This window comes from Ovis aries, chromosome X (genome assembly GCF_016772045.2).
Source record: "Ovis aries strain OAR_USU_Benz2616 breed Rambouillet chromosome X, ARS-UI_Ramb_v3.0, whole genome shotgun sequence".
In the NCBI taxonomy this organism is placed as follows: Eukaryota; Metazoa; Chordata; class Mammalia; order Artiodactyla; family Bovidae; genus Ovis; species Ovis aries.
Window position 1 is genome coordinate 95,828,065 of NC_056080.1, and position 26,691 is coordinate 95,854,755.

Consider the following 26,691-nt stretch of genomic DNA (forward strand, 5'->3'; position numbering starts at 1 on the left):
TCAATTTCATTGCTTCAGCCATGCCTATATAGCTCACTGAAAGGAATGTTAACCTTTGGTGAGTGAAGAATGCTTTGAAAGAATGAAATGCTTTGAGTCTGCATGCTCTTTTGTGGTTTACCTTTGACTCAGATGTTTCAGCTGATATATTGGGCTACAAATCACATTACATTAGGTCAAGTCATTCATTCATTCATCACATGTTTAAATGCCCACTATGTGCCAGGGACCATGTTCACTATTCTACAACATAGCTGCACTTTGCTTTATTAGTTCAAATACTGACTTTTTAGTCTTATCATTCTGTCCTCATGCATCTGACTTTATATAGCATTCATTGCAAAGATGCTTCTGCCAAATATACTGTTTAATTACAGAGAACCCAAAACAGGAAGGAAATATTGTTTGGGAGAGGACTGAATGAAACTTCCATAAAGCTTATGGAAATTTTATATAAAATAATTTTGCCTTCATTGTATCAATAACTTTAACTGAAATGCTACATTAACTGTGTACTCTGACCCTAAAGGTGGAAGAGTGTACACATGAGAGTGAATTAATGATGGATCAATAATGTAATAGCCTTTTTTGTTAGTAATCTAAGTCCTATGTAGATTACTCAAAGGACTCAAGCATAGTGTCATGAAGTTTTTTGATTACATGCAATAGTTTTGTGAAAATTTGAGCTTCAATGCATTGTATATGTCAATTTTATTACCTTCTACTACCATTATTGGCTACTAATTCACTTATTATTTAGGTTGGTGAAAAATCTAAACAGAAGAAAAGAAGGTCTGATTCCAGGGAACAGTTTGCAGATTTTAATCGGTGACTATAGGTTTCGGAATGCCAAAGGTACAGGTATAATATGAACTGGATTGTATGCTATTTGTTTAAAGCCTAAAAATGTTACAGCTCCACCAAGTGTAATTGGCATAGGATAAGAACCTCTCTGCACTTTGAAATAAGCTGCAAGTTGACTTGTTAATAATTTTTTTCTTTTAATAGTTTTAAATTAATGAATAGAGATGTTTTAAACATGTCAAACTTTTCCCTACAAAATTGATAGGTTTGAAAGGAAAGTTCATATATAGTGCTGCCTCGTAAGAGATCCTTCAGAACTAAATATTGATGATATACTTTTAAGGATCCAGCCTTACTATCCAAGAATGCTTTACCAGTGTGTTTTTACTCAGTTCTAAGAGCATATTCTTTCCTTATGGTAGGTTTCTACTGCACTTGTGTATTCTGTGCCCAACTTAATGTGTGAAGATACTATGAAGCAATGAGAATGTTCCTTTCTATTAACCATTAGTTAATGGTTAAAAACCATTGGTTAACAACCATTAGCACTTGAAATTTCTGTATACAAACCAATATTCTTATAACATTTTCACCTGATACTGAGCTATTTATACAAAGGCAGCACAAAAAGCCCAGACTTGTTTGTGAACAAGATTATTATTATGTGTACATATTTCTTTGAATTCCTAGTTTTGGACTTGTATTTGAATTCTAGGTGATATTGTGTTTAAATGAATCTAACAGGCCAGGAGTAACTTGATTCCAAATTTCATTTATGGCATGAAACAAAACCTAAGTGTGATAGGATTCACTATAAATATTGGGTCACATGGGAATCCCCAAAATGGAATCTCTTCTTATTTTTTTGTTTGTTTTTGGTTCTCTAAATCTGGGCCACCTTTCAAAAATTTTTAGATAATTATTGAATTGCTTAATTAGTAATCAGAAGAAGTTGCTAGACCAACAACCTGACCCAATTGGCATTTATTCAAAATCTATACCCAACAACTGCAGAATATGCCATTATTTTTAAGTATACATGGAACATTCACCAAGATAGATCATAACATAAGATCACAAAAGAAATCTCAATAAATTTCAGAAGATCAGAATCATACAGTCTCAAAAGATACTATGTTAGAAATAGATAATCCCTAAATATTTGGATATTAAATAATACACATGTAAACAACACATGGGACAAAGAGGAAATAACAGTAATTATAATCATTTAAAATTGAATGAAAATGAAATGTGACATATCAAAATTCGGGGATGCAGCTCAAGAGGAGGGAAATGTAGGGAATTGTATAGGTTTAAGTACTTGTATTACACACTTAAAAAGTCAGTATAATTTGGCACATTAACATAATAAAGGGGGAAATTATGTAATCATTTCAGTAGATACAGAAAAGCACTTGACAAAACTCCATACACATTCATGATAACAACTCTGACTATGATAGGAATAAAGGGAAAAATGTGTGCTTGTGAAAAACCAAAGTTAACCTCATACTTAATGATAAAATATTAGAAGCTTTTCCCCTTAAGATTGGGAATAAGCCAAGGATATTCATTCTTACCATTTCTATTTAACCTTATATTGGAAGTGTTAGTCAGTGCCATAATTCAAGCTAAAGAGATAAGAAACAAAAGAAAAGAGACAATGTTCTCATGCTTAACAGATCTTGTTATGTCCAAAAACCACTGGAAATCTATACACAAAATGACTCTACTAGAAGTAATAAGTGAATTTTATAAGGCAATGGTATACAAAACCATTATATAAAGGTAAATTGTAATTTTATATCCTAGTAACAAAGAATTGAAAAAAAGAAACAAAAATACCATTAGTAATATAAAGCATAAAATAAACAGGAATAAATCTAACAAATGTCCAAGGCTTCTATACTCAGAGGAACAGATAATTGCTGGGATATATTTAAGATGACCTACTAGAAGGAGAGATATACCATGTTGGAAGATTGGAAATTTTATTGTTAAGAAATTCATTGTCCCCAAATTGATAGATAATTCAAGGATGTTATGGGGAGGGAGGTGGGAGGGGGGTTCATGTTTGGGAATGCATGTAAGAATTAAAGTTTTTAAAATTTAAAAAATAAAAAACTAAAAAAAATAAAAAAATAAATAAATAAAAAATAAAAAAAAAATAAAAAAAAATGATAGATAATTCAATCAAAATTTTAGCAAGCTCATTTGAATAAAAAAATAAGACAGGTTTATTATAAAATGGATGGCCAAAAAAAAAAAAAAACACAAAAAACCTAGAACAGAAGAATCTCAAAAATCTTGAGGATTTACATATCTGATTTCAAGACCTACCAAAAGGCTACGGTAGTGAATACAGTGGGTATTGGCTTGCTGCTGCTGCTAAGTTGCTTCTGCTGCTAAGTCGCTTCAGTCATGTCCAACTCTGTGCAACACCATAGACAGCAGCCCACCAGGCTCTGCCGTCCTTGGGGTTCTCTAGGCAAGAGCACTGGAGTGGGTTGCCATTTCTTTCTCCAAAGCATGAAAGTGAAAAGTGAAAGTGAAGTCACTGAGTCGTGTCCAACTCTCAGCGACCCCATCGACTGCAGCCTACCAGGCTCCTCCGTCCATGGGATTTTCCAGGCAAGAGGACTGGAGTGGGGTGCCATTGCCTTCTCTGAAAGTCGCTTCAGTTGTGTCCAACTCTGTGTGACCCTCTGGATGGCAGCCCACCAAGCTCCCCTGTCCCTGGGATTCTCCAGGCAAGAACACTGGAGTGGGTTGCCATTTCCTTCTCCAATGCATGAAAGTGAAAAGTGAAAGTGAAGTCGCTCAGTCGTGTCTGACTGTTCACGACCCCATGGACTGCAGCCTACCAGGCTCCTCCATCCATGGGATTTTCCAGGCAAGATTACTGGAGTGGGTTGCCATTGCCTTCTCTGGTGGGTATTGGCTTATGTATCAGAAAATGGAGTTCAGAAATAGTCCCACACATGTTAATATATAACTGATTAATGGGCTTCCCACATGTTGCAGTGGTAAAGAATCTGCCTGCCAATGGAGAAAACACAGGTTTGATCCCTGGGTAGGGAAGATCCCCTGGAGAAGGGTATGGCAACCCACTCCAGTATTATTGCCTGGAAAATCCCATGGACAGAGGAGCCTGGCAGGCTCCAGTCCATGGGGTCACAAAAGAGTTGGACACAACTGAGGAACTGAGCACACATGCAGTGTTTAATCAAAGTGTCAGCTGAATGGGGAAAGGAAGGTTGTTTTAGCAAATGGTGCAGGGTATCCACATGAAAAAATGAAGCTCCATCCCTATACCTCACTCCACACACAAAAATTAATTTGAGTGGGCATCATAGACCTAAACAAAAGCTAGAAACATAAAGCTTCTAAGCACAAGATAGTATCTTCATGCCTGTGAGCAGTTAACCATTTCTTTCTTGTATTATACAGGGCAGATACAGTGCTAACAATAAAGGAACAGTATCAGACAAAGAAACATTGCATGTGCTGAATTGAGCACTTTACCCTTTTAAAAATGTGTATGTATTGAAAGAAGGTAAAATTCGAGATAGTGACATTTTGAACACTTTCAAAAGCCAAATAGTTGTAATGAATCATATTCCCCCCCCCCAAATTAACTGATTCCATCTTACACATTAAAGAGTTAAGTTCGAAAATAAATAAAAACCTTGGAGAAGGAAATGGCAACCCACTCCAATATTCTTGCCTGGGAAATCCCATGGACAGAAGAGCCTGTTGGGCTACAGTCCATGGGGTCACAAAAGAGTCAGACACAATTTAGCGACTTAACAACAACAACAATAGTATCTACCCCATAGGGTTGTTTTGAGGACTACATGAATACCTAAAAAAAAAAAAAAAAAAAAGAAAGAAAATAAATAAAACCATCTTTCTGTCAATTGCTTTATGCTTATTTAAGTCAGTAATGAGAGAGAGAAAAGAAACACATGAGTTACTTAAAATACATGCTCAAAGAACTGTGTAAATTAACATATATAAATCATTTTTAACAAAGCATATTTTAAAAGCCAATAAAGCTATGAAGTAAAAGTGCAGTGTATATACTAGAAAATAATGGCCTTTCTTGTACTCAGGTCTCCAAAATTCAAAATTGAAAACACCAAATGCATTCATCTAACTTCCATATAATATTAGCATTTCTATTCAACATTAGGAACACTCTGTAGATTTTCCATAACTTTTATCATCATCATTTAAATATAGAGCCAGATGTCCTCATACTTAATTCAAGACAAAGTTAATTACATTCAATTTTAGCTAACTGTAATGCAGGACATGTAAAATTACATATTTGATTAGTTTTAATTTGAAATGATTCCATTACTGTAACTAATCACAGTAGATTTAGGGCATATTACCATTCTTTGAAAAGTACATGACAAAACAAATCTACTTCAAGCCTGTGCTTATTTTTCAGGCAATAAAGGGCTTACCATACATTTGTTGATGTACGTACACTTTATTTGGGGAAAAAAATCACACTATTCTTTCCATTTGTATTTTCTACTTTCTACCATCAATATACTTTTCACTATCCTTTTCTTTCTTGCAATGTCGTTGGGAGAGTTACGTGTAATGGATTGGTATATCATCAGCATTTAAAGCATGTATTACTCTCTTAGTGTGACATGCTACTAGATAAGGTGACATGGTTCCATAGGTCCCTGTTCTCTAGCAAGTTCTGACTTTAGGTGTTTTAAAAATATACATTTCTTTCAAGTAACATGTATTTATGACAGGCCGAATTAACAAAAATTAATACTTATTGGTAGATTTTGGTTGAATGCTATAATATCATGTGGTTCTGATTGAGATTTATCCTCATATTACATTGCATAGGACAAAATAGTATAGCGTGGCCTATAAAAATAGATTGTATTGTGTGTCAGTTAATGGATTAGGAAATGAAAATTGACCACATATGCAACTGTCAACAGCACTTAGGTTTCAAAATATATATTATTTTATTTGAATATATATTCTGGCAAATGGAATGTAAAGGTATTTCTGTGAATTATGTGCTTAGCATGTTTCATCTGTATGTACACAGCATAATTCATACAATATTTGTGAAATGTGGTTGTATGTGATGTGAATTGTATTTATTTTGCTTCTAGTGAAGTTATGCTGTTTGTAAAGTAGATGCTTTTTATAAGCCACTATGTAACAGAATAACAACTTTCATATTAAAATAAACATTCAAAAGATATCACCTTTGAAATTAGGATGGACCTTTCGAATCCTCACATTTAGTGTTAGAAGTTGTAGCATGGACAACATTTTTGGCTTTAAAAGTCACTGGAGTATTAACATCATTCTTCATTATTTTGTAGATGCTGCTCTGAGTAACAAGGAAACTAAGTTCCCCTTGAATTAAAGGAGAATGAATAGACTTTAAAAAATAAGGTTTCCTTTGGAGGTGTGAACTAGATTATAGCTCTAGTTCAATGTTACAGATAAACAGTACAAGAGTCAGATGATCCTATGCTGCCAATGACATTCACAGAATTTCCTCAGGACTGAGGTGGACTTCGTCATTCACAGTTTGTGTCATTCTTGCAAGAAGCCATCTTCACACCCTCCATCCCCTCAGGTGAAAAGTGCAGTGTTATTTTGTTTCCAAGTAGGGTTTTTCACGGCATGCATTCAGATTCCATCTGAAAACCATATTATCAATTATTCTGAACATTTACAGGCAAAAATTTGGGGGGTAACTCTTCAGTAACAAAACAAAACAAAAATCCAAAGAGAGATGAGAGATAATCAGAGATTTTAAACCCCTTTGGTAATTGATAGTTTATTTTATTATTTAATTTTGTTATCTTTGTGACTTTACTATACCAAAGGGATATGTTCTGAAGGACCTCTTTTGCACTTAGACTGGTATTTAGGGTTGTCAGAGCTGTCTTTGAAAGGCCCAAAGCTAAAAATCCTGCAGTTAGGATGCGGAAGTTTACATTTTATGCATTGAAATTTAGATACATCACAGCTTTAAGTTAAATATTAGTATTTGCACAAGAGGTGTTCCTGTAACAAAGCTCTGCTTTTCAGTGTCTTTACTTGCTTTTGAATTTTCTAGAAAAATCTATTCTAGTGCAGGGTTTCATAAGTTATATTGTATTTCTTTGTGTGCCCTTTCTTTAATAATATATGTATATATATGGATGTCCTTCTTTTAAATATGTAAACAGTAAGATCTCTTGTTTTAAAGCACAGGCTCAGTTGTTGCATGTAGTGTTGAACTTAGGCTTGGAGTATTTTGTATTATGGGCCACTGAAGTCAGTGGTTTGAAATTGCTGCCTTTTGAATCATGGATCGTGAGTTTTACTATCAAGTTGGCATATTAGGTGCATGGTTTTTGATGACTGGTTTTACAAAAAACAACTATATAATACACAAATTATTTATCTTTTAAAGTAGTTTTGTATATTATGTCAAATCATAGTTTATTTCAATGGTATCATTTGATGTAACCATTTATATGACAAACCAATTGTATTTTATTCAAAGGCACCTGTAAATTATAAATCTTCTAATGTCCAATTGCTAGAAATTGTGATGGCTGATTTATAACTAACTCATGAAACTGTCCATATGTTTGATATTTCACTTGATTAATGCTCCTGAAACAACAACAAAATATTTAAATACACTTATTTTGTTTGCTGATCCTGTGGCCAGAAGATAGAGCTAGGAGTTAAAACCTTCGAATAATGGTGCCCCTCTGCACAAAACATTTAATTTTCATGGTATTAAACTAAGAATTTTAATCATTTAAGAAAATACTGAGTTCTATAGATTCAAACATACAGTATACTCTTTTAATGTTTTAATCACTGACAATGAATGCTATATTTGTACATGTATTTGTATATGTAACTGCACTGTATTGATTTTATTGGACTTACAAATGTGTGTTACTATGAAACATAGCAGCAATTTCCCTTTAAGTCTTCGAATTTTAATTACATTATAAATGTACTAAAAATGTAAATGTACTTGCATTAATTCCACATTAAATATATCCAACCTTAAACTCACTCGTATATATTTTTTGGTTTAGTATCATTGAAAAAACTTTTCCTTTCTTTTTTTTTTAAATAGAAGTATAGTTGACTTACAATATTGTGTTAATTACTGCTGTACAACAAAGTAATTCAGTTATATACACACACATATATATTCTTTTCCATTATGGTTTATCTTAAGATATTGAATACAGTTCTCTGTGCTATACAGCAGAACCTTGTTTATCCATTCTATATATAAAAGCTTACATCTGCTAGCCCCAACCTTGTACTCCATCCCTCCCCTAAGTCCTTCCCTGCTTGGCAACCCCCAGTCTCTTCTCTAATCCATTATTCTGTTTCTGTTTCATAGATAGGTTCATTTGTGTCATATTTTAGATTCAACATACAAGTGATGTCACGTGGCATTTGTCTTTCTCTTTCTGACTTCACTTAGTGTGATAATCTCTAGTTGCATCCATGTTGCTGCAAATGGCATTATTTCACTCTTTTTAATTGCTAAGTAATATTCCATTGCCTATATGTACTACATCTTCTTTATCCAGTCATCTGTTGATAGACATTTAGGTTGTTTCCACATCTTGGCTATTGTGAATAGTGCTGCTATGAACATAGAGATGCATGTATGTTTTCAAATTATGGTTTTGTCCTGACATGTGCCCAGGAGTGGGATTTCTGGGTCATATGCTAGCCTATTTTTAGTTTTCTGAGGAACCTCCATACTGTTTTTCACAGTGGCTGTGCCAACTTATGTTCCCACCTACAGTATAGGAGGGTTTCTTTTTCTCCACACCCTCCCCAGCATTTGTTATTTGTAGACTTTCAATGATTGCCCTTCTGACTGATTGTACCTCATTGTAGTTTTGATTTGCATTTGTCTAATAATTAGTGATGTTGAGCATCTTTTTATGTGCCTGTTGGCCATCTATTTCCTCTTTGGAGAAATGTCTATTTGGGTCTTCTGCCCATTTTTGAATTGAGTTTTTGTTGTTGTTGTTGTTATTGTTGAGTTGTGTGAGCTGTTTGTATATGCTGGAAATTAAGCCCTTGTCTGTTGCATCATTTGCAAATATCTTCCCTCATTCTATAGGTTGTCATCATTTTGTTTATGGTTTTCTTTGCTTCACAAAAGCTGGTAAGTTTGATAGGTCCCATTTGTTTATTTATTTATTTTTAATTTCTATTGCCTGGAGGGAGTGACCTAAGAAAACATTGGTATGATTTGTCAGAAAATAGAAAACTCCTTTCCTTTCATTTATTAGTGATACACTAAAGACACCATAATTGTTTTGAGTTACTTGCTTACCTTCACTTTTGTCATGAAGTTGTAATAAATAAAACAAAGAAAATGAGCTCAATGATAGATAAAATACCATAGAACAAAGAAAACCCAGAAACAGAGTCTTATATATATGTAATTTGCTGTATTGATGGATGTAGCATTGCATGTCGGGAAATGAGAGACAGTTTAATACATAGTGCTAGGAAAGTTGTAAAAACATGTTTACTTGTAGCCTTGCTTCTCTGAGAGAGACAGAGACACAGAGACATCTGACCAGAACTAGGGTAAAATATTTTGCTCAAAAAGTTTCTTTACCCAAATCTGTAGGATGGCAGTACATGAGGTTTCAGGGGTTAGATAGCCATAGTTGTGAGAGGGTATTTCCACACACTGAAAAAAAATCTGCTTCCATTTGATGAAGCCCAAGGAAAACTGGAAAGCATCTAGATACCCACAGTTGTTTTCTGAACTGTTGATTTTGCAAAGAGCTCTTAGCTGGGTTTGCTAGACTTAATCTTTTCCACAGCCCATTTGGGAGTTAGAACTTATGCCTTAATATAGAAAGAGAATCAAAACCTATCACATTGGTGTGGTTGGGTTGTTTTAGTTGTTTTAATGACTATCCCATCACAGATTCAGCTATTTCTTTCGGACTTTAAATTTATTTTTAGCTTTTTTGAGGAAGCACCAGCAGTGAACTGCTTAATCACACATTTAATTCATCTTCAAGAACTCCCTGAAAATTAAAATGTGTATTCAAGTTTTTATTTATGCATTGGCTGAGGAATAAATATTGGGCTGACCAGGAAGTTTGTTCAAATATTTCTGTAAGAACTTATGGAAAAACTTGAATGAACTTTATAGCCAACCCAATATTATTGTTGACATTTCCACAGTTACATATGAATCTCACAATATACAGTATGTAGTTGTTATAAAAGACTTCCCAACTTCTAGGCTATGGTATTCTCTTAAGAAGAGAGAAAATTTCAGAGTATATTTTTGAAAGTATAAGACAGTATGGGAAATGCTCCACTTGAAGAGAAATTAGGTCAGTGATTTTGTTTGAGGTTTAGTCAGAAATCAATCCAGTTTCACTTAACAGACTTTCTCTGAGAAAAATGCTTGTTATTAGTAGGTATTAGAACACAGGAATGGTCTTCCCTTAGGAGCAGTAGACTCCAGAGTGCTCAGTGAATCAAGTCTCAAGCAATTAACTGTCAAAATAAGTCATTTTTATTACATTTCAGTACACTTCCCCTTTGTTGATTTGGGATGATCAGTTTGTAGTTGGTCTTATGGGGTCTGCTCAAGGACAGCAAGCAAACCAACCAACCAATGTTACAGACAAAACTAAACCCTTTATATCATTCAAAAGGAAATTAATAGAAGTGACAACTGGCTTTTTTTAAAAAAAATGTCTCTTTAGTTCAAAATGTATTTTCTATGTTAAAGCTCAAGACATAACTCAAGTCTAAAGTTTTCCCTTAATAGAGTCACAGATGTAGAGAACAAACTTAGGGTTACCAGGGGTGAAAGAGGAGAATGGGATAAACTGGAAGATAGAGATTGACATATATATATATATATATATATATATATATATATATATATACACACACACACACACACACAGACACAAATTATGTGTAAAATAGGTAACTAATAAGAACCTGCTGTATAGCACGAGGAACTCTACTCAGTACTCTTTAATGGCCTATATGAGCTATATGGGAATAGAATCTTAAAAAGAGGGTATATATGTATCTGTATAACTGATTCACTTTGCTTACTAACAACATTGTAAGGCAAGTATACTCCAGTAAAAATTAATTAAAAATTTAAAAAGTTTTCCCTTGTACTTGATGAGAAGCTACCTTATAATCGTTGATCACCTCATTTCGCATATGCGAATTCACCATTAAATTCTGAAGCAAGTGTATACAAAATAGGACTAATAATGTGTATTGAGAACAGCCCATGAAGCTGGACTTTGTGAAAAAGGTAAATGAAACTTTCCTTAAGCCCAAAGCAAATAAAATGTAAACTGTTCCAAAGATACGTTTCGTCTAAGTATTCATGAGATAGACTCACTAACTTAGTTACTCCCAATATAACCAAACAAACAAAACCCAGGCTGGAGAATAAATTAAAACATCATAATAGAACAGAGGACCAGGGTAGAGTGAAAGTCAGAAAGATCTGAAGCATGAAAAGAACGTGATGTGCTGAGAATTATCTTAGTGAATATATTTTTTAATCTCAGTTTGATAGTGAATGTGCTCTTTTACATGGCAAGCTACAAGAACAAATAAAATAAGTGAACTTTAACTTCTCAACCATAACAAAAATGACTTAAAATGGAAAAATCCTAGTGGATGTTTTGGAATCTAATATTAGAAAGTAAAGTGGTCTCTTTACTGACCTTGGGGAAGATACAAAGCTATACTTATACATTTAGAGCTAGTTTCAAAATACCTGAATTCAATGCAAAACAGCCATTTTACATATGAGAATTTGTAGCTTTAAAATCTGCTTGTGTTCTTCAAAATACCAAGTGTTGGAAAGGATGTGAAACAAGAACTCTTACATGATGATACTGGCACATAAATTGGTACAACCCTTTGATGAACAATTTGCTAATACCAAACAAAGTTGAAGTAAATACTGTATAGCTTAGCAATTCCACTCTGAAGTATCTACCCCTGGGAAACATTGACACATGTGCTCAAGGAGCTCAAGACTATAACCATGGTCTTAAGGCTAATCTGTTTTACATTTCCTAGAAAGTAATGATAACTCCTCTCATAATCCTTGGAAGGACATGAATGTAGGCATTCTATATATCTGTCTCTTTTTCTATGGCATATTCCCTGTGTTCAGAGTGAATTTCTCATTCTTACCTTAGATGACTGTGTTTTGCTCTGATGTGGTCAGTAATAGATTGTTTTCCTTCCATTTCATTTATCCATTGGTTCATTCATTTAACAAGCATGCACTGAGTTTCTCAGGGCTTCCCAGGTGGCGCTAGTGGTCAAGAAATCGCCTGCCAATGCAGGAGACTTAAGAGATGGGGCTTCGATCCCTGGGTCAGGAAGATCCTCTGGAGGAGGGCATGGCAACCCACTCCAGTATTCTTGCCTGGAGAGTCCCCATGGACAAAGGAGCCTGGCAGGCTATAGTCCATAGGGTTGCAGAGTTGGACATGACTGAAGTGACAGCACACATGCATGCGCTGTTTCTCAGAGACCTGGTGCATTCTTAATTTGGCTACTTAATTCTTTATTTGGCTGAGTTTTAATATCATGAAAATGCATGCTTATTTTTGTCATATATTCCAAGAGGAAAACAGATTTTTATATACAGATCTTCACTAAAGCATGTCATGTGTAAAGCCTGGGACCCTTTTAGCTTTATGAGGTCAACACCTGAGCCACTACATGATTATTGATTTGCAGAAGCTATCTACGACAGCATGCTGGAAGCATCAGCAAGTTTTTATAGATTAGGATCTCATATTTAACATTGTGAAGAAGCAACCTTTTGAAAAGAAGTCCTTGGAATCAGGAATATCCCTGTGCCTATTTCCATCCTTCTCCAATCAAGAGGTAACTCCCTGGGACAGGGTAGGGGTGAGGATGGGGGGAAAAAGGAGGTCAGTCTCCTACCAGGGTGAAATGATCTGGCCAGGAGTTCAAAATATTATTCTCCTTCTGTGACAGGTCCTCATCTCTGTTCTAGAAGCCATTGCCTCTTTAAGAAAGTTTCTGCCTGCTGTTTTTCCCTTCGGATAACCTTATCCCTACTAGAGGCTGAAATTAACTGGAAATCTCTAGACAAGCCATAAATAACCCCACAGACACAGTGGAAATAGTCTGCCTTGAAAGTACTCTTTGAGAAAATGAGTAATCTGGATACCTGGCTTGGTTGGAAAGGACAGGGGTCCCAGGCCAAGTTTTTTGCCTGCTGTAACTTCGGCAGTCTCCATAGTTTCAAGAACATGATTTTTGTGGCTTTAACCATGAAATTCCCCCAGCCCCCCACCCCCAGTTTTTATTTTGTATTAATCCACTGACCCTAACATTCTTTTTTTAATCCTGAGATTTCTAAATGGCATCAGCCTCATATTCAAAAGGAGCACTGAGTGCTTTGCTCAGACAGTGCTTTGCCTGTCAGCTGTTGAAGTCTGTTTCCCTTGTCACCCAGGACTGTATGGCATTGTTAGCACCCCAGGTTCGGCTGGCTTTTGAAGCCTTCCTTCAACTTTCAAACAACTTCTGCAGTAGCCTGCTGTCTTGATGTGCTGCCTATGTTTTGCCCCGCGGGGTTGCAATCAATCGAGCTGAAATGTTTCCGGGATGACTGTGTGCCAGATAACAGTGATCAACTTGCTCTGGAAGTCAAATGTCACACCTGGTAGGCCCAGTTCTCTCAGCTTGGCTAAAAGCCAGACACCAGCACTGCAGGTTCACTCCACAGGTGCTGCTCTGAGTCCAGGACTTTGGTTCCAGTTTGTTTTTGGACGGCCACTCTGCCTTCCCTGCTACCCGACAGTCTTGTTGATTTGGTCACTTGTTTGTCAATTAGAGCATCATTAATGAGAATTTCAATGGCACCCCCACTCCAGTACTCTTGCCTTGAAAATCCCATGGATGGAGGAGCCTTGTAGGTTGCAGTCCAGGGGGTCGCAAAGAGTCGGACATGACTGAGCAACTTCACTTTCACTTTTCAGTTTTATGCATTGGAGAAGGAAATGGCAACCCACTCCAGTGTTCTTGCCTGGAGAATCCCAGGGACAGGGGAGCCTGGTGGGCTGCCGTCTCTGGGGTCACATAGAGTCGGACACGACTGAAGCGACTTAGCGGCGGTAGCAATAAGAATTTCAGGCAGTGTTCAGTCCCAGGTTTGCTGAAAGGATTTCCACCAATGCAGAATGCCCCCCGCTACCCTAAAAACACAGACAAAGCTCTAATTGAAAGCACTGTACTTCCACATGTGAAGTGGGAGACCTGGGTCTGGCCTTATCTTGGCCTCAATTTCCTCATCTGTTAAATGGACAGAGTGATTTGGATTGTGTCTAAGGGCCCTTGCAGCTCTGACTTTCTTAGATTGGTCTGTCAGCTTTCAGAAGTGGTTTAAGAATTATAATTAAGCAATTTTGTGAACTGGTCTGTCACAGTTCAGGAAAGTAGGGGAGAAAACCTTTCTCCCTTGGCAGAGAAAATTGGACATTTTGTTCCTGTCACCATTTAGCAACTAATATTCAAAAGAACCCAAAACAATCATACTTAAACAGCAATTTGAAATGACTGCACTACATTAACACACTTTTCTCCACTCAGCAAGAGTTCTATTTTAACCTGTCACTTCCAATATTGCAGCAGCATGTTTCAGCCCATTTAGACTAAGCAGCTACAGCGATTTTGAAAGCATTAATGATTCTTATATGGCGACTATAAATGCTCTAGGTAGAATCTAGTGAGGGCCTGGCTCCGAAGCTCTTAGGTGGGCTTAAAGGTCCCAAATGTTTACTGGTGGCAACATGCCGCAGGTGGCTCTTAAAGAATGCAGTCATTTTTGAACTCATGGGCTAAAAGACTGTGGCTCGAGACTGGTGGGCCCAGGAGCTCCTCCCTCTGCCGCAGGGAAGACCAATCACAGGAAGTGTAAGACCACGCCCCTATTGCTCTCTTTGTAAAGGGGGGTCACCATGGCAACAAGGCCGGCTCCCTTTTACCAATCGCAGAGTGCTGGGGCTACAGACCTTGCATCGTTCAAACGTGAAGTAACGCGTTTCCATACATGAATCAGTGTCCTACTCAAACCTAAGGTGGATAATCACAGTGTCTCCTCTCGCCTTTAGCCAACAATAGCCAAATTGATTTCTTTTGTTTGTTCATGAAACCTCAATGCTAGGCATTGTTTTTATTTAAGTTTGGCCTCTTCTCCTGATAACTCAATACAAGAGTAATTCCTATTGTGGGATAAACATGGATTCAGATTTAGCTAACATTTACTGAGCAACTATTGTGTAGTAGCATAGTAGGCGACAACAAGGCAATTCACATACATTATTTTAGTTAACTCACAAACTATACAAATGTGAACTCAAATGTAATAAACACTATTGGAGTTTGGCATACAGTAATCACTCTGAATATTTGTTGAATAAGAGTGGAAGAACGTGAACTCACTGACTATCACAAGGTCAAAAAGGGCCCTTGGAGAGCATCCTGTCAAACTCTATCATTACATAATGCAGAAGTCAAGGCACAAAATGTAGAGTGATTAGGACTTCCCTGGTGGCCTAGTGGCTAAGACTCTGTGCTCCCAATGCAGGAGACCGGGGTTTGATCCCTGGTCAGGGAGTAAGACTTCACATGCTGCAACTAAGACCTGGCACAGCCAAGTAAATTAAAATCTCTTTTTAAAATGCGGAGTGACTTATCCAAAGCCATATTCACAAATATTTAGACTCAATTCTGTTCTGTGTGGATCCAGACCACTGTCCTCACCAGGACACAGCACACACTGTCTCCCATGAAAGCTGCATGACGACAGAGCATCAAATCTCTGCTGTGTCATATGGCAGTTGGATGCATTCTTTTGAGTATCCTGCCAAATGTAGTATTTGGGAGCCCTCTCTTTGAATGATTCAACAAAAAACACTTTTTGAGGAATTGAAAACTACATTTATTGATACTTGTATTTGAAAAACTCAAGGAAAAAAGGGATTAATGAAAGTAAGTTGAAAGAAATGAGCAAGTGTGAGGCCTGGATGGGGGTAACATGAGGGCAGGGGCAGCAGCAGCTTTGTTGGGTCAAAGTTGTCCAAAACATGGTATTGTCAGTAGTTCCACATGTGATCACATGCAGGGTAAATTATTCACATCAACCAGATTAATGAAAAGCCAAGGTGTGAATCAGAACATCAGTTTAATTCACAAAGGGAAATAGTCTAATAGATCACAATATTGATGTGATTGATTGATATATTGGTTGGTCAATAACCCTCTAGAGAATATAATATAGAAGGCCTAATTATAATTTAAAAAAGTGGTCTGGTGAGCATGGAACCGGCAAAAGGGAGTTTACTGGCTCATGGGAATGATACATGTCTGTAAGCCTGGTGCAGCCCTCTCCACTGTAGCAATATGCCAGTCGAGGAGGCATGATGCTCATGTTTTCTGGTCTGAGCAATTTCTTCCTTAGCCACGAACAACACTGGAGACACACCAATGAGTTTTCTTGAATACACTATTCACTCTACTTGCAAGCTGTCAACTCACCTGGCTATATGTCAGTTTTCTTGGTTATAATGACGTGCCCGTTTGCCTTCACAGAACCATGTCTAGTCAAACCTCCATAACAACACAATTACAAGTCCATAGGAAACTACTCTTATGGGTCATTCCTTTCATTATATATTATTTTAATAATGTGACTGTCTGAGAGGAACTTTTCCTCCAAGATCAGGCACCTAACTTTATCTCTGTGTGATGAAAAGGTGGCCCAAGACCAAACTGAGAGCAAGTTTGGGTTTGATAGGTGCACAGCAGCAGCAGTAAAACAGTACAATGCTTCCTTTCCCTCCTGTAATGCCTATGTAGGGAAAAGGGGAGAGAAAGAGAAAAGGTGATTTGGGCATTAGGAGGTGGAAAGGATAAAGGATGCAGAAATAAGGATATTGAAAAAGAAGTAGTGTTTCCCATGACTTTTAATCTCTCAGCTGCTTCTATGTTCTTCCTGGATGAATGTGGGGCTGGCCTTATGATGGACTAGACCAAATATCCTGGATACAGATCCACTAAATTTTAACTTGGTGCGGGGATGTAAGAAAGATCTGGCATGTGGAATGCTGCTAAGGACAGAGAAGCAGTGAGTTGCTCCAGTGGAGAACTACAACGCCTGATGGGCAGGATGAAGAACTCAATTTCACAATTTGGTCAAGGGCTGGACCTGAAGGCATGACCACAATTTCCCACCACAGTATGTTTCTCTAGTGATTACATTTTCTTATCTACTTATTCTAGTAAAATATGAAGTCTAGCTAGACTTCTCCCCAAAAAGAGAAAAAGGAATATTCATAGAAGGTATACACTCAAATCTAAAGAGATGGGAAAATGATTAGTTAGTAAAGGGCCTTGTCCATGTTCAATTCCAAATATGTCAGCCTTGGAAATGCATTTTTCTTTATGTGAGCTTTGTTTTTTCCTTAATCCAGTTGACATACCGGGACACCTTGGTATATATGCCATATTTTCCTTTCATTGCACACTCTTCACCCCAGCTAATAATTCCAGTTAAGAAACTGGTACCTTCCACTTCGGTAACATGGGGTCCCCCACTGTCTCCTTGGCATGAATCTTTACCTCCCTCATGGTAGCCGGCACAGAACATGTGATTGTAGATGGTGAACTTTGTGGATCGAAGACACGTGGCTCGGTCAACAAGTGGAACTTTCAGGTACTGAAGAATTGAGGCTGACCTCCCTCTGTTGAAGACTTTGCCCCAGCCACTCACATAACCGTAACCAAATTTGAGGAAGATGTTCGTGTATTCCCTGTCAGCAATGCAAATAGGGGTTACATAGCTATTTAGCTCTAAGGGTTCATCCAGCTCCAGGAGGGCAATGTCGTGGCTGTACTTATTAATAGATGCATTGTAACCGTGGTAAGGAATAGCACGGATCACATTTCGCTTTTGCTCTGTAGGTTCTGGCTTCTCAGTGTTATGTTCACCTATAGAAAAGAAATGTCTTTTTGAGCCACAGTCTCTCCCACAAAGAAACATGTTTTCCAAGTGTCCATCTAGCATCACTTCCTTGTGGTGGTTTAGTCGCTCAGTTGTGTCTGACTCTTGTGACCCCATGGGCTAGAGACCACCAGGCTCCTCTGTACATGGGACTTCCCAGGCAAGAATACTGTAATGGGTTGCCATTTCCTTCTCCAGGGGATCTTCCTGACCCAGGGATCGAACCCCAGTCTCCTGCACTACAGGCGGTCTCTTGCATTGCAGGTGGAGTCTTTACTGACTGAGCCACCAGGGAAGCCCCTATCCTTAGTTGGCAGCTTATATTCAACCACTGAAAATAAATTTCTCTTCAGTCACATAGCACCTTTCACATAAAGAAGCAGATTCTCCAAGTGTCCACTTGGCACCATTGAATTACCTGCCAATCAAGTGTCAAATATTTTATTCTTGTATTGTTACGATTTTGGTAAAACTTAGTTGAGGGCCAATGCATACTTTTCAGAGCAAAAAGTCATTCAGGACCATCAGATAGATGGATCTGTTCACCCATGCTGTTTACGAGTCTCATCCTGTTCACAGGTGATAATGAATTGACTTGTTATGAATTATCCTCAGTTCAGTTCAGTCACTCAGTCATGTCCGACTGTTTGTGACCCCATGGACTGCAGCACATCAGGCTTTCCTGTCCATCACCAACTCCTGGAGCTTGCTCAAACTCATTCCCAATTTCAAGGATTTTGACCACTTTTTTGAGTACAGATAATACATTCATTTGGTCATTCATTCAAATGTCAATTGAGGGCAGGTTACAGCTTGTGCCAGGGGTAAGGATACAAGCATCAGTGATATGACATGGCTTTTGCAAAGGCTCAGTCTGGTGGGGAAATGAACACATCAATAGATAAGTATATTTGCACTGAGATGAATGCTAATAAAGGTCTGCCAAAAGAATGATGCAGAGGGATTTCCCTGGTGGTCCAGTGGTCAAGAGTCCACCTTCCAACACAGGGGGCTCAAGTTTGATGCCTGGTTGGGGAACTATCTAGGCTGGTCATAACTTTCCGTCCAAGGAGTAAGCGTCTTTTAATTTTATGGCTGCAATTACCATCTGCAGTGATTTTGGAGCCCCCCAAAATAAAGTCTGACACTGTTTCCTCATCTATTTCCCATGAAGTGATGGGACCAGATGCCATGATCTTAGTTTTCTGAATGTTGAGCTTTAAGCCAACTTTTTCACTCTCCTCTTTCACTTTCATCAGAGGCTTTTAGTTCCTCTTCACTTTCTTCCATAAGAGTGGTGTCATCTGCATATGTGGTGTTAGAGAAGACTCTTGAGAGTCCCTTGGACTGCAAGGAGATCCAACCAGTCCATTCTAAAGGAGATCAGTCCTGGGTGTTCACTGGAAGGACTGGTGCTGAAGCTGCAACTCCAGTACTTTGGCCACCTCAGGTGAAGAGTGGAAAAGACCCTGATGCTGGGAGGGATTGGAGGTGGGAGGAGAAGGGGATGGCAGAGGATGAGATGGCTGGATGGCATCACCGACTTGATGGACATGAGTTTGAGTGAACTCCGGGAGTTGGTGATCGACAGGGAGACCTAGCGTGCTGTGATTCATGGGGTCGCAAAGAGTCGGACATGACTGAGTGACTGAAATGAACTGAACTGGGGAACTAAGATCCCACATGCTGTGTCGTGTGGCCAAAAAACAATAATAAAAAATTAGGATGGAATAAGTTGGATTTTGAAAAGATGGCCTCTCTACCACTAGTTCCACTTATTTAGCAATGATCTTAATAGACTCTAGTAAAATATGATATGGGCTTCCCTAGTGGCTTAGTCGGTAAAGAATCTGCCTGCAATGCCGGAGATGGGGGTTCAATCCCTGGGTCAGGAAGATCCCCTAGAGAAGAAAATGGCAACCCACTCTAGTATTCTTGCCTGGGAAATTCCGTGGACAGAGGAGCCTGGCAGGCTACAGTCCATGGGTCGCAAGAGTTGGACATGACTTAGCAACTAAACCAATACCCAAATGATATAGCAGTCATATAGAAGATCTAGGCTGTTGCAAACAATTACTATCCCTTGTTTATTTACCTGCAACAACAGTAATTTTAACACCAGGCTTGATGCAGTGGGCTGCAGTTACAACCCATTTTTCATTAACGATGGAACCTCCACAGAATGCAGCAATTTCACCATGCAAAAGGACCTGTGGAAACAAAATGATGAATTTTACTACATAATATATTTGATCTACAACAATAACAACAACAACAAAAAACACGTGTGCTGTTTAGAGGAGTGAGCAAAAAGTTGGCTTCTAGGTGCTGGCTGAAGTGGAGTGGTTCTGGCAAGTGTCAGTTTTGAAGATGTCTTAGTGTTCCTGGAGCACAGTCAAAAAAGCCATTTCTGAAACTGTCTTGAAGAGAATGAGCAGTGATAGCTAGGGGGAGTGCTAGATGAGGCAACTAGGAGGAAATAGCTTCTTTGTATGATGTGGGGTCCTTGGATTTCTTTTCTAGGCAAGTTAGGTTCTCTGATAGCATAAATTGCTTCTTGGGGATATGGCTGGTATATTCAGAAACGCACTGACTTGACTCCTGGAGATCAAGTGATTACTGAGTCTCCTGTCCATGCACGAGGAAATCTGCTTGCCATATAGCATTTGAAAGAAAAACTACTGACTTTTCCAGGAGATCTTTTCAAGCCCTTTCTCAACAAGAATGATATGAAATGAGACTTAATGGCTGTGCTATGCCCATTCAGGCAGGGAGCAACAGCCAAACTTGTGCACTACTTCCGGCCTCCCCCCTACCATCTCCACCTCCCCTCACTGGATCTGTAAGCTGCCCTGTCCTAAAGGATCTACTAAGCTATGTTTGATTTGGGGACAGAGATGTTTGAGCACTATCTTGAGCCTGGCTGTGATTAGATAAGAGGCAAATCCATTCTTTCATCTATACATTCATCATATAACCAGAGTGGACTATGGATATTTTTACTACCTCAATGTCTAGATCAACTTGGAGAATTTTCACTTCCTGTGTATGCAAGGGCCTTGGTCCACCTCTTCAGGAAGAAAGCTGGGAAGTGTGAACACTAGAGGGCACACTCAACATTTGGTAAACCCTTTGTGGGCGCTGCTGCCCTTTTACTGAAGCACATACAGCCTCAGGCATAAGCCATTCATAACAAAATAGGAAAAGGGGGTGGTCACTCCTTTCTGGTGTGAGTCTGAGAAGGTCCTTGGGGGCATATTCTAGTGACAATTCTTTTTGTCCTGAATTCTATTTACTGAACCCTGGCTAATCCTAGACACTAAAGCACTAGCCTCCCACATGGAGACCTATGGGGCTGACTCACTGCAAGCCTCTGACCCTCTTTTCCAAACACAGGTTTCTCTCTCATTCTAGCTGTCGTTTTCATGTTGAAAAATTAAAAAAAAATAGGAAAACTCACACAACATAATAAACACCAGTTCACCCACCATCTTGAATCTGTATTGCTCACTATGGACAAATCATTGTGCTAAGTGTTTCATGTACATTTAATACTCACAACACTTTGTGGAGTGGCACATCCATACAGACGAGCAAACAGAGGTTTAGATATGCAGTTAGTTAAGATTAGTTAGTGGTGAGGCTTCTAAGCACCCAGTATTTCTCCTAGTGTGCTTGGTGGACCAATTGCATCTGGGAGATTTATAAAATGCAGCTTTGGGAGCCCACTAAGATTTCATCAGAATATTTGCTGCATGGGATGGGAGAAAATGCAGATCTCCAGAATATCCTTATGCATAATTAAATTCGAGAAATTCTGTTTCAGAATTTCCATGGCTTGGTGACCTTTATGTTTTAAAAGTGATTGCTCCAGGAGGAGCTGGCTACATAATTTGCAGGGCTTGTTGCAAAATGAAAATGCAGGTCCCCTTGTTCAAGCTAGGAAAAATTGTCATGGAAGATACTAAAATAAAACAGTTTTGCTTTTTTTCTGTGGTCTCTCACAACCTTTCATGGTGTTGTGAATTTACTGTTTAAAGTTGGGCTCCCTCATGTGTGGGGCATAGCCACTGGGTGAGCGCAGGCACTCACAGGTGCCCAGGGGCACAGAACAGGCACTCACAAATGCAGCTCTCAGTTGCCAGGTCCCCTCTCCCACCAGCCCTGTGCTGGTGCTCTCAGGCCATCTTCCCTTCCCACTGGTCCACTGAAGCAATCAATAGCCAATGGTGACTCCCAGGGGATTTCACCTTGCATGTCAGGATATGTTCAGTTCCTGGAATGAAGGGAGGCAAGAGGTTTGCCCCTATTACTCCCCCTCCAAATGTGCTAGGATGCATTTCTGACCATGTGAGATGCCATGTGGCCATGCCCCTTCCTCAAATGGCATAGAGTCTGGGCACCCAGCTTCAAGTCTCTGCATGCCTATGCTGGAGGAGGATGACAACAGTAGCTGTTGGCAGTGAGGAGGGGGCATATGCCAGTGTGCCAAGGGTTGGCGGTGGCAGTGGTCATTGGGCAGCTGGGGAAAGGGGAGAGAGAGCTAGCCAAGGCACCAGGGGACAGGGGAGAGGGAGATCAAGAATCCACCCCTGCATGGTACTGAGAGGTGAAGCTGCAGTGACTCGAGGTTCCAGGTTACCAGCGCTCACATGCTCCATTGTCTCATTGAACATGAGTTATAAAACACAAATGCAAAAAAAATACATTTGAATCCATTCTAATGAGGTGGATGAAACTGGAGCCGATTATACAGAGTGAAGTAAGCCAGAAAGAAAAACACCAATACAGTATATTAGCACATATATATGGAATTTAGAAAGATGGTAATGATAACCCTGTATGTGAGACAGTAAAAGAGACACAGATGTATAGAACAGACTTTTGGACTCTGTGGGAGAGAGAGAGGGTGGGATGATTTGGGAGAATGGCATTGAAACGTATACTATCATGTAAGAAACAAATCGCCAGTCTAGGTTCAATACAGGATACAGGATGCTTGAGGCTGGTGCACTGGGATGACCCAGAGAGATGATATGGGGAGAGAGGTGGGAGGGGGGTTCAGGATTGGGAACTCATGTACCCCCGTGGCAGATTCATGTCAATGCATGGCAAAACCAATGCAGTATTGTAAAGTAAAATAAAAATTAAAAAAAAAAAACACAAATGCAAAGCGTTGAACTACAAATGCGGGACCATTTGGAAGACAGGGCCCTGCAACTGCACTGGTCGCCAGTTCTTGAAACTGGGCCAGACCTCAGGTGAGTATCCTCACCAGGCGAATTTGCACAACACTGTTCTTTACTGGGCCTCATGACTACAACTGAATACATCTGCTCAAGTAACAGGAGTTAAACATTCATATACAATGATATAATGGTGCTTACCCTCTATATGAGAGGCAACTTGGACATCTCTCAGCTTAATGGGCTAGTTAGGCCAGAGTGAATTATAGCCACAGCCTCGGGCACAGAGACTATGTTGTAGCTAGTCTGATTCCTGCCAAAGACTTGCTGCCTGGAGCTCCTATGCTGTTCTGGTGGATGGCTGAGAAATACAGTTGTGTCCTTTCAAGCCTGAAGAGTGGTGTTTTTTTTTGTTTGTTTGTTTTTTGTTTTTTTTTTTTTCCCATTCCTGATTAGTATTAGAAATTTTGGTAGACATCTTTGCCAAGAAAAAGCCCTAAAATATATTTGCATTGAAAAATATTTCAAGTGACTTGGTTTTGGAATGTTTACTTGACTACTTCAGGATCACAGCTATCTAAATGTTAGGGGATGAACTGTCTGCATGGCCAAGGACAGGTTCTTGTATATCACTTTGGAGAACGATCAGAAAAATGGGAAAGCATATGTTCTGAAAAAGGTGTCTGAGTGCTGATCTGTCAAACATTTTAATGTTTGTTATATCCTAACAGGAGCACATTTTCCCTTTCACACACACACAGATATACACCAAACACACCCACATACATCTGCAAAATACACATTCACATATCTATTTTGATGTTCTTCACTGACAATGCCAGCCTAGAGTAATAGCTGCTCCCCTGTTGTTCCTTTTTTAACCTTTTAACTCAAACTTGACCTTTCTCTGTCGTTTCAGTAAACTCTTACTCTCCCTACCTAGCCACCTACTAACAATTTTTCTTTGCATACTTGTTCTCTTACGTATAAAGAGCCAAATCATTTCTACATGATGTATGGCTTACTAAGCCTGCAGATGTGATTCACCCAGCCCTTGGCCCTAGTTCATTTTTCTGAGCACAGAGGGGAGGATCACTTTTAGCTTTTAATGGTTAACTAGACTAGTATTGACATCTGCATTGCAGGCAGATGCTTTACCATCTGAGCCACCAGGGAAACCCAGTCATTGAAATAGACTTCATCAAACCATCCTAGAGAAGAATTCTCTAAATGTTCAGTCCAAAATAGTTTTGTGGGGCCAGATGAGATTACATATGTCATGTTTTCATTTGTGCTAATTGGAACTGTATAATCTGAGCTAAGAAAAATAGAAGATTATCTTTTCAAGTGAAGATATATGTATAGTCTTAGGAAGTTCATGTAATATCTTATTTTCCTCCCAATATCCACCCCCATTCACCCATCCACCAGAAGAAAGAGAAAGTTCCAGTGTATACAGATGGTAACTACTTGTTGTCTGCCATGGGGGTGTGTCCTAATCAAATGGAAAGAACTGGATCTGTGTAGGCACAACCCACTCCAGTATTCTTGCCTGGAGAATCCCATGGACAGAGGATCCTGGCGAGTTACAGTCCACGGGGTCGTAAGAGTTGGACACAATTGAGTAACTAAACAAAAACAATATAAAGGATTAAAGAAAGCTTAACCACTTGTGAAGAAAGCTGAGCTCTGAAGAACTGATGCTTTTGAACTGTGGTGTTGGAGAAGACTCTTGAGACTCCCTTGGACTGCAAGGAGATCCAACCAGTCCATTCTAAAGGAGATCAGTCCTGGGTGTTCTTTGGAAGGATTGATGCTAAAGCTGAAACTCCAGTACATTGGCCACCTCATGCAAAGAGTTGACTCATTGGAAAAGACTCTGATGCTGGGAGGGATTGGGGGCAGGAGAAGAAGGGGATGATAGAGGATGAGATGGCTGGATGGCATCACCGACTTGATGGACAAGAGTTTGGGTGAACTCTGGGAGTTGGTGATGGGCAGGGAGGCCTGGCATGCTGTGATTCATGGGGTCGCAAAGAGTCGGACATGACTGAGTGACTGAACTGAACTGAACTGAACTAAACTAAACTGAACCACTGAGTTTCCATTGTATTCTGGCTTTCTCAGTCTCCTAGAATGATCTTCAAATGATTAAATGTACAATGAAAAGTGAAAGTGTGAGTTTCTCAGTTGTGTCTAACTCTTTGAGACCCCATGGACTGTAGCCTGCCGGGCTCCCCTATCCATGGGATTCTCTACACAAGAATACTGGAGTGGGTAGCCATTCCCTTCTCCAGGGAATCTTCCCCACCCAGAGATCGAACACAGGTCTCCTACATTGCAGGCACATTCTTTACCATCTAGGCCATGTAGCTCAGATTAAGCATATAATACTTATGGCTAATACGGAACCTGAGGCCCATGACAAACCCAAAGAGAAAGACCAGGCACATCCCATCCAGGGCCAGACAGATCCTAACTCAAAGCAGAAGAGGAGGGTGGAGCTCTTGAGGGCAGGTTCGCACATGCTCAGAACTGTTGGCTGGCAGGGTCAAGCGAATAGGACCAAAAGCAAGTGAGAGGTTTACAAAGCTGAAACTCAGTGCTGCTTCCTCCAATTTCTGACTTTTAAGCTGTTGATGAAGGTAGTCTAATAATATAGGTGTTGCGATTTCCCTGTTTTCTCTAATGTTCACATATTTCATCGCTTCCCTTTGTAGCTGTATGAAATTTGAGTTCTGTTTTAGTCGCTCACCCTGCCAAGGATATACCGACTCTAGTCAACCCTCTAGCTTCCTCTCTCAGCTCCTGAGTAGCTCTGCAGAGTACCCGAGTTCTCCAGGGGCCCTGAACCCAGAGCTGGGCATCTGGAAGGAAAATGCAGGTAACTGGCCTCACGCCTCCACTTATCTCTCAGGCCCTCTGTTACCATGATGCAGGATTAGAGGTCAGAGATTGGTCAAGTCTGCCTGCGCCTTTGACCTTGGGGGTCAGAGGTCGGAGCAGCCGGAAATGCAGGGGGTTCTGGGAAGCGCCTGTGGCCAACCCACTACGGCTGCAGCGGCTTTTCCTCCAGCGGGGAAGTTGAACAGAAAGCCCTAGAATAAGGTAAGCATGCACGCGGTCGCTGACAGCCACGCAGGTGAGCTCGCTTCTTAGGGTCTCAGAGTGGGGCGCGGTGGCCGTGGTCCCTAGCCTGCCCCGTCTCATCTCCCACCAGGTAAGCCCGGGCCCTCAGCGGTCTGGGATGGCCTTGTCCTGCTACTGCGGTTCTCAGGACAGAGCAGTGCCTCAAGTCAACAATTCCACGAGCATCTGCTCGACCGGATCTGCTCCCCAAGCTGCCCAGCTCCCGTGACTGACCCAAGTGGCCGGAACGGCCTTTTTTCACTGGGAACAGGGTCCACCTGCCTGCCTGGAACTTTCATCCGTAAATCCTCCAAGAAAAAGTCATCGTCCCCTTGCACTTGTGGCCTTCAGCTCTCGCCAGCCAACAGCTCACCGAACCCTTTTCTTGAACAGGTTAGACGTTTCCAGTTCGTTCAAATTATTCGTTACTCTATAGGAGACTGAACTCCATCTGGGCCTCTT

At 39.7% G+C, this 26,691-nt stretch overlaps 2 protein-coding genes across 5 annotated transcripts in view; one reads left to right on the forward strand and one right to left on the reverse strand.

The window, feature by feature from the left end:
- Positions 1-7,886, forward strand: part of MCF2 (MCF.2 cell line derived transforming sequence) — a 121,997-nt gene extending 114,111 nt beyond the window's left edge. For all 4 annotated transcript variants that reach the window (XM_042241787.2, XM_042241788.2, XM_042241790.2 and 1 more), the window contains 2 exons: positions 761-855; positions 6,183-7,886. In XM_042241787.2, coding sequence (XP_042097721.1) covers positions 761-855; positions 6,183-6,226 — 139 coding nt within the window. In that variant the 3' untranslated portion in view covers positions 6,227-7,886. The remainder of the gene's footprint in view (positions 1-760; positions 856-6,182) is intronic.
- Positions 7,887-15,829: 7,943 nt separating this feature from the next.
- The window catches only part of F9 (coagulation factor IX), a 36,315-nt gene continuing 25,453 nt past the window's right edge, over positions 15,830-26,691 (reverse strand). The window contains exons 7-8 of the mRNA XM_004022305.6: positions 20,010-20,124; positions 15,830-17,901 (exon numbers count right to left, since the gene is read on the reverse strand). Of these exons, the coding sequence (XP_004022354.1) occupies positions 17,354-17,901; positions 20,010-20,124 (663 nt within the window). The 3' untranslated portion in view covers positions 15,830-17,353. The remainder of the gene's footprint in view (positions 17,902-20,009; positions 20,125-26,691) is intronic.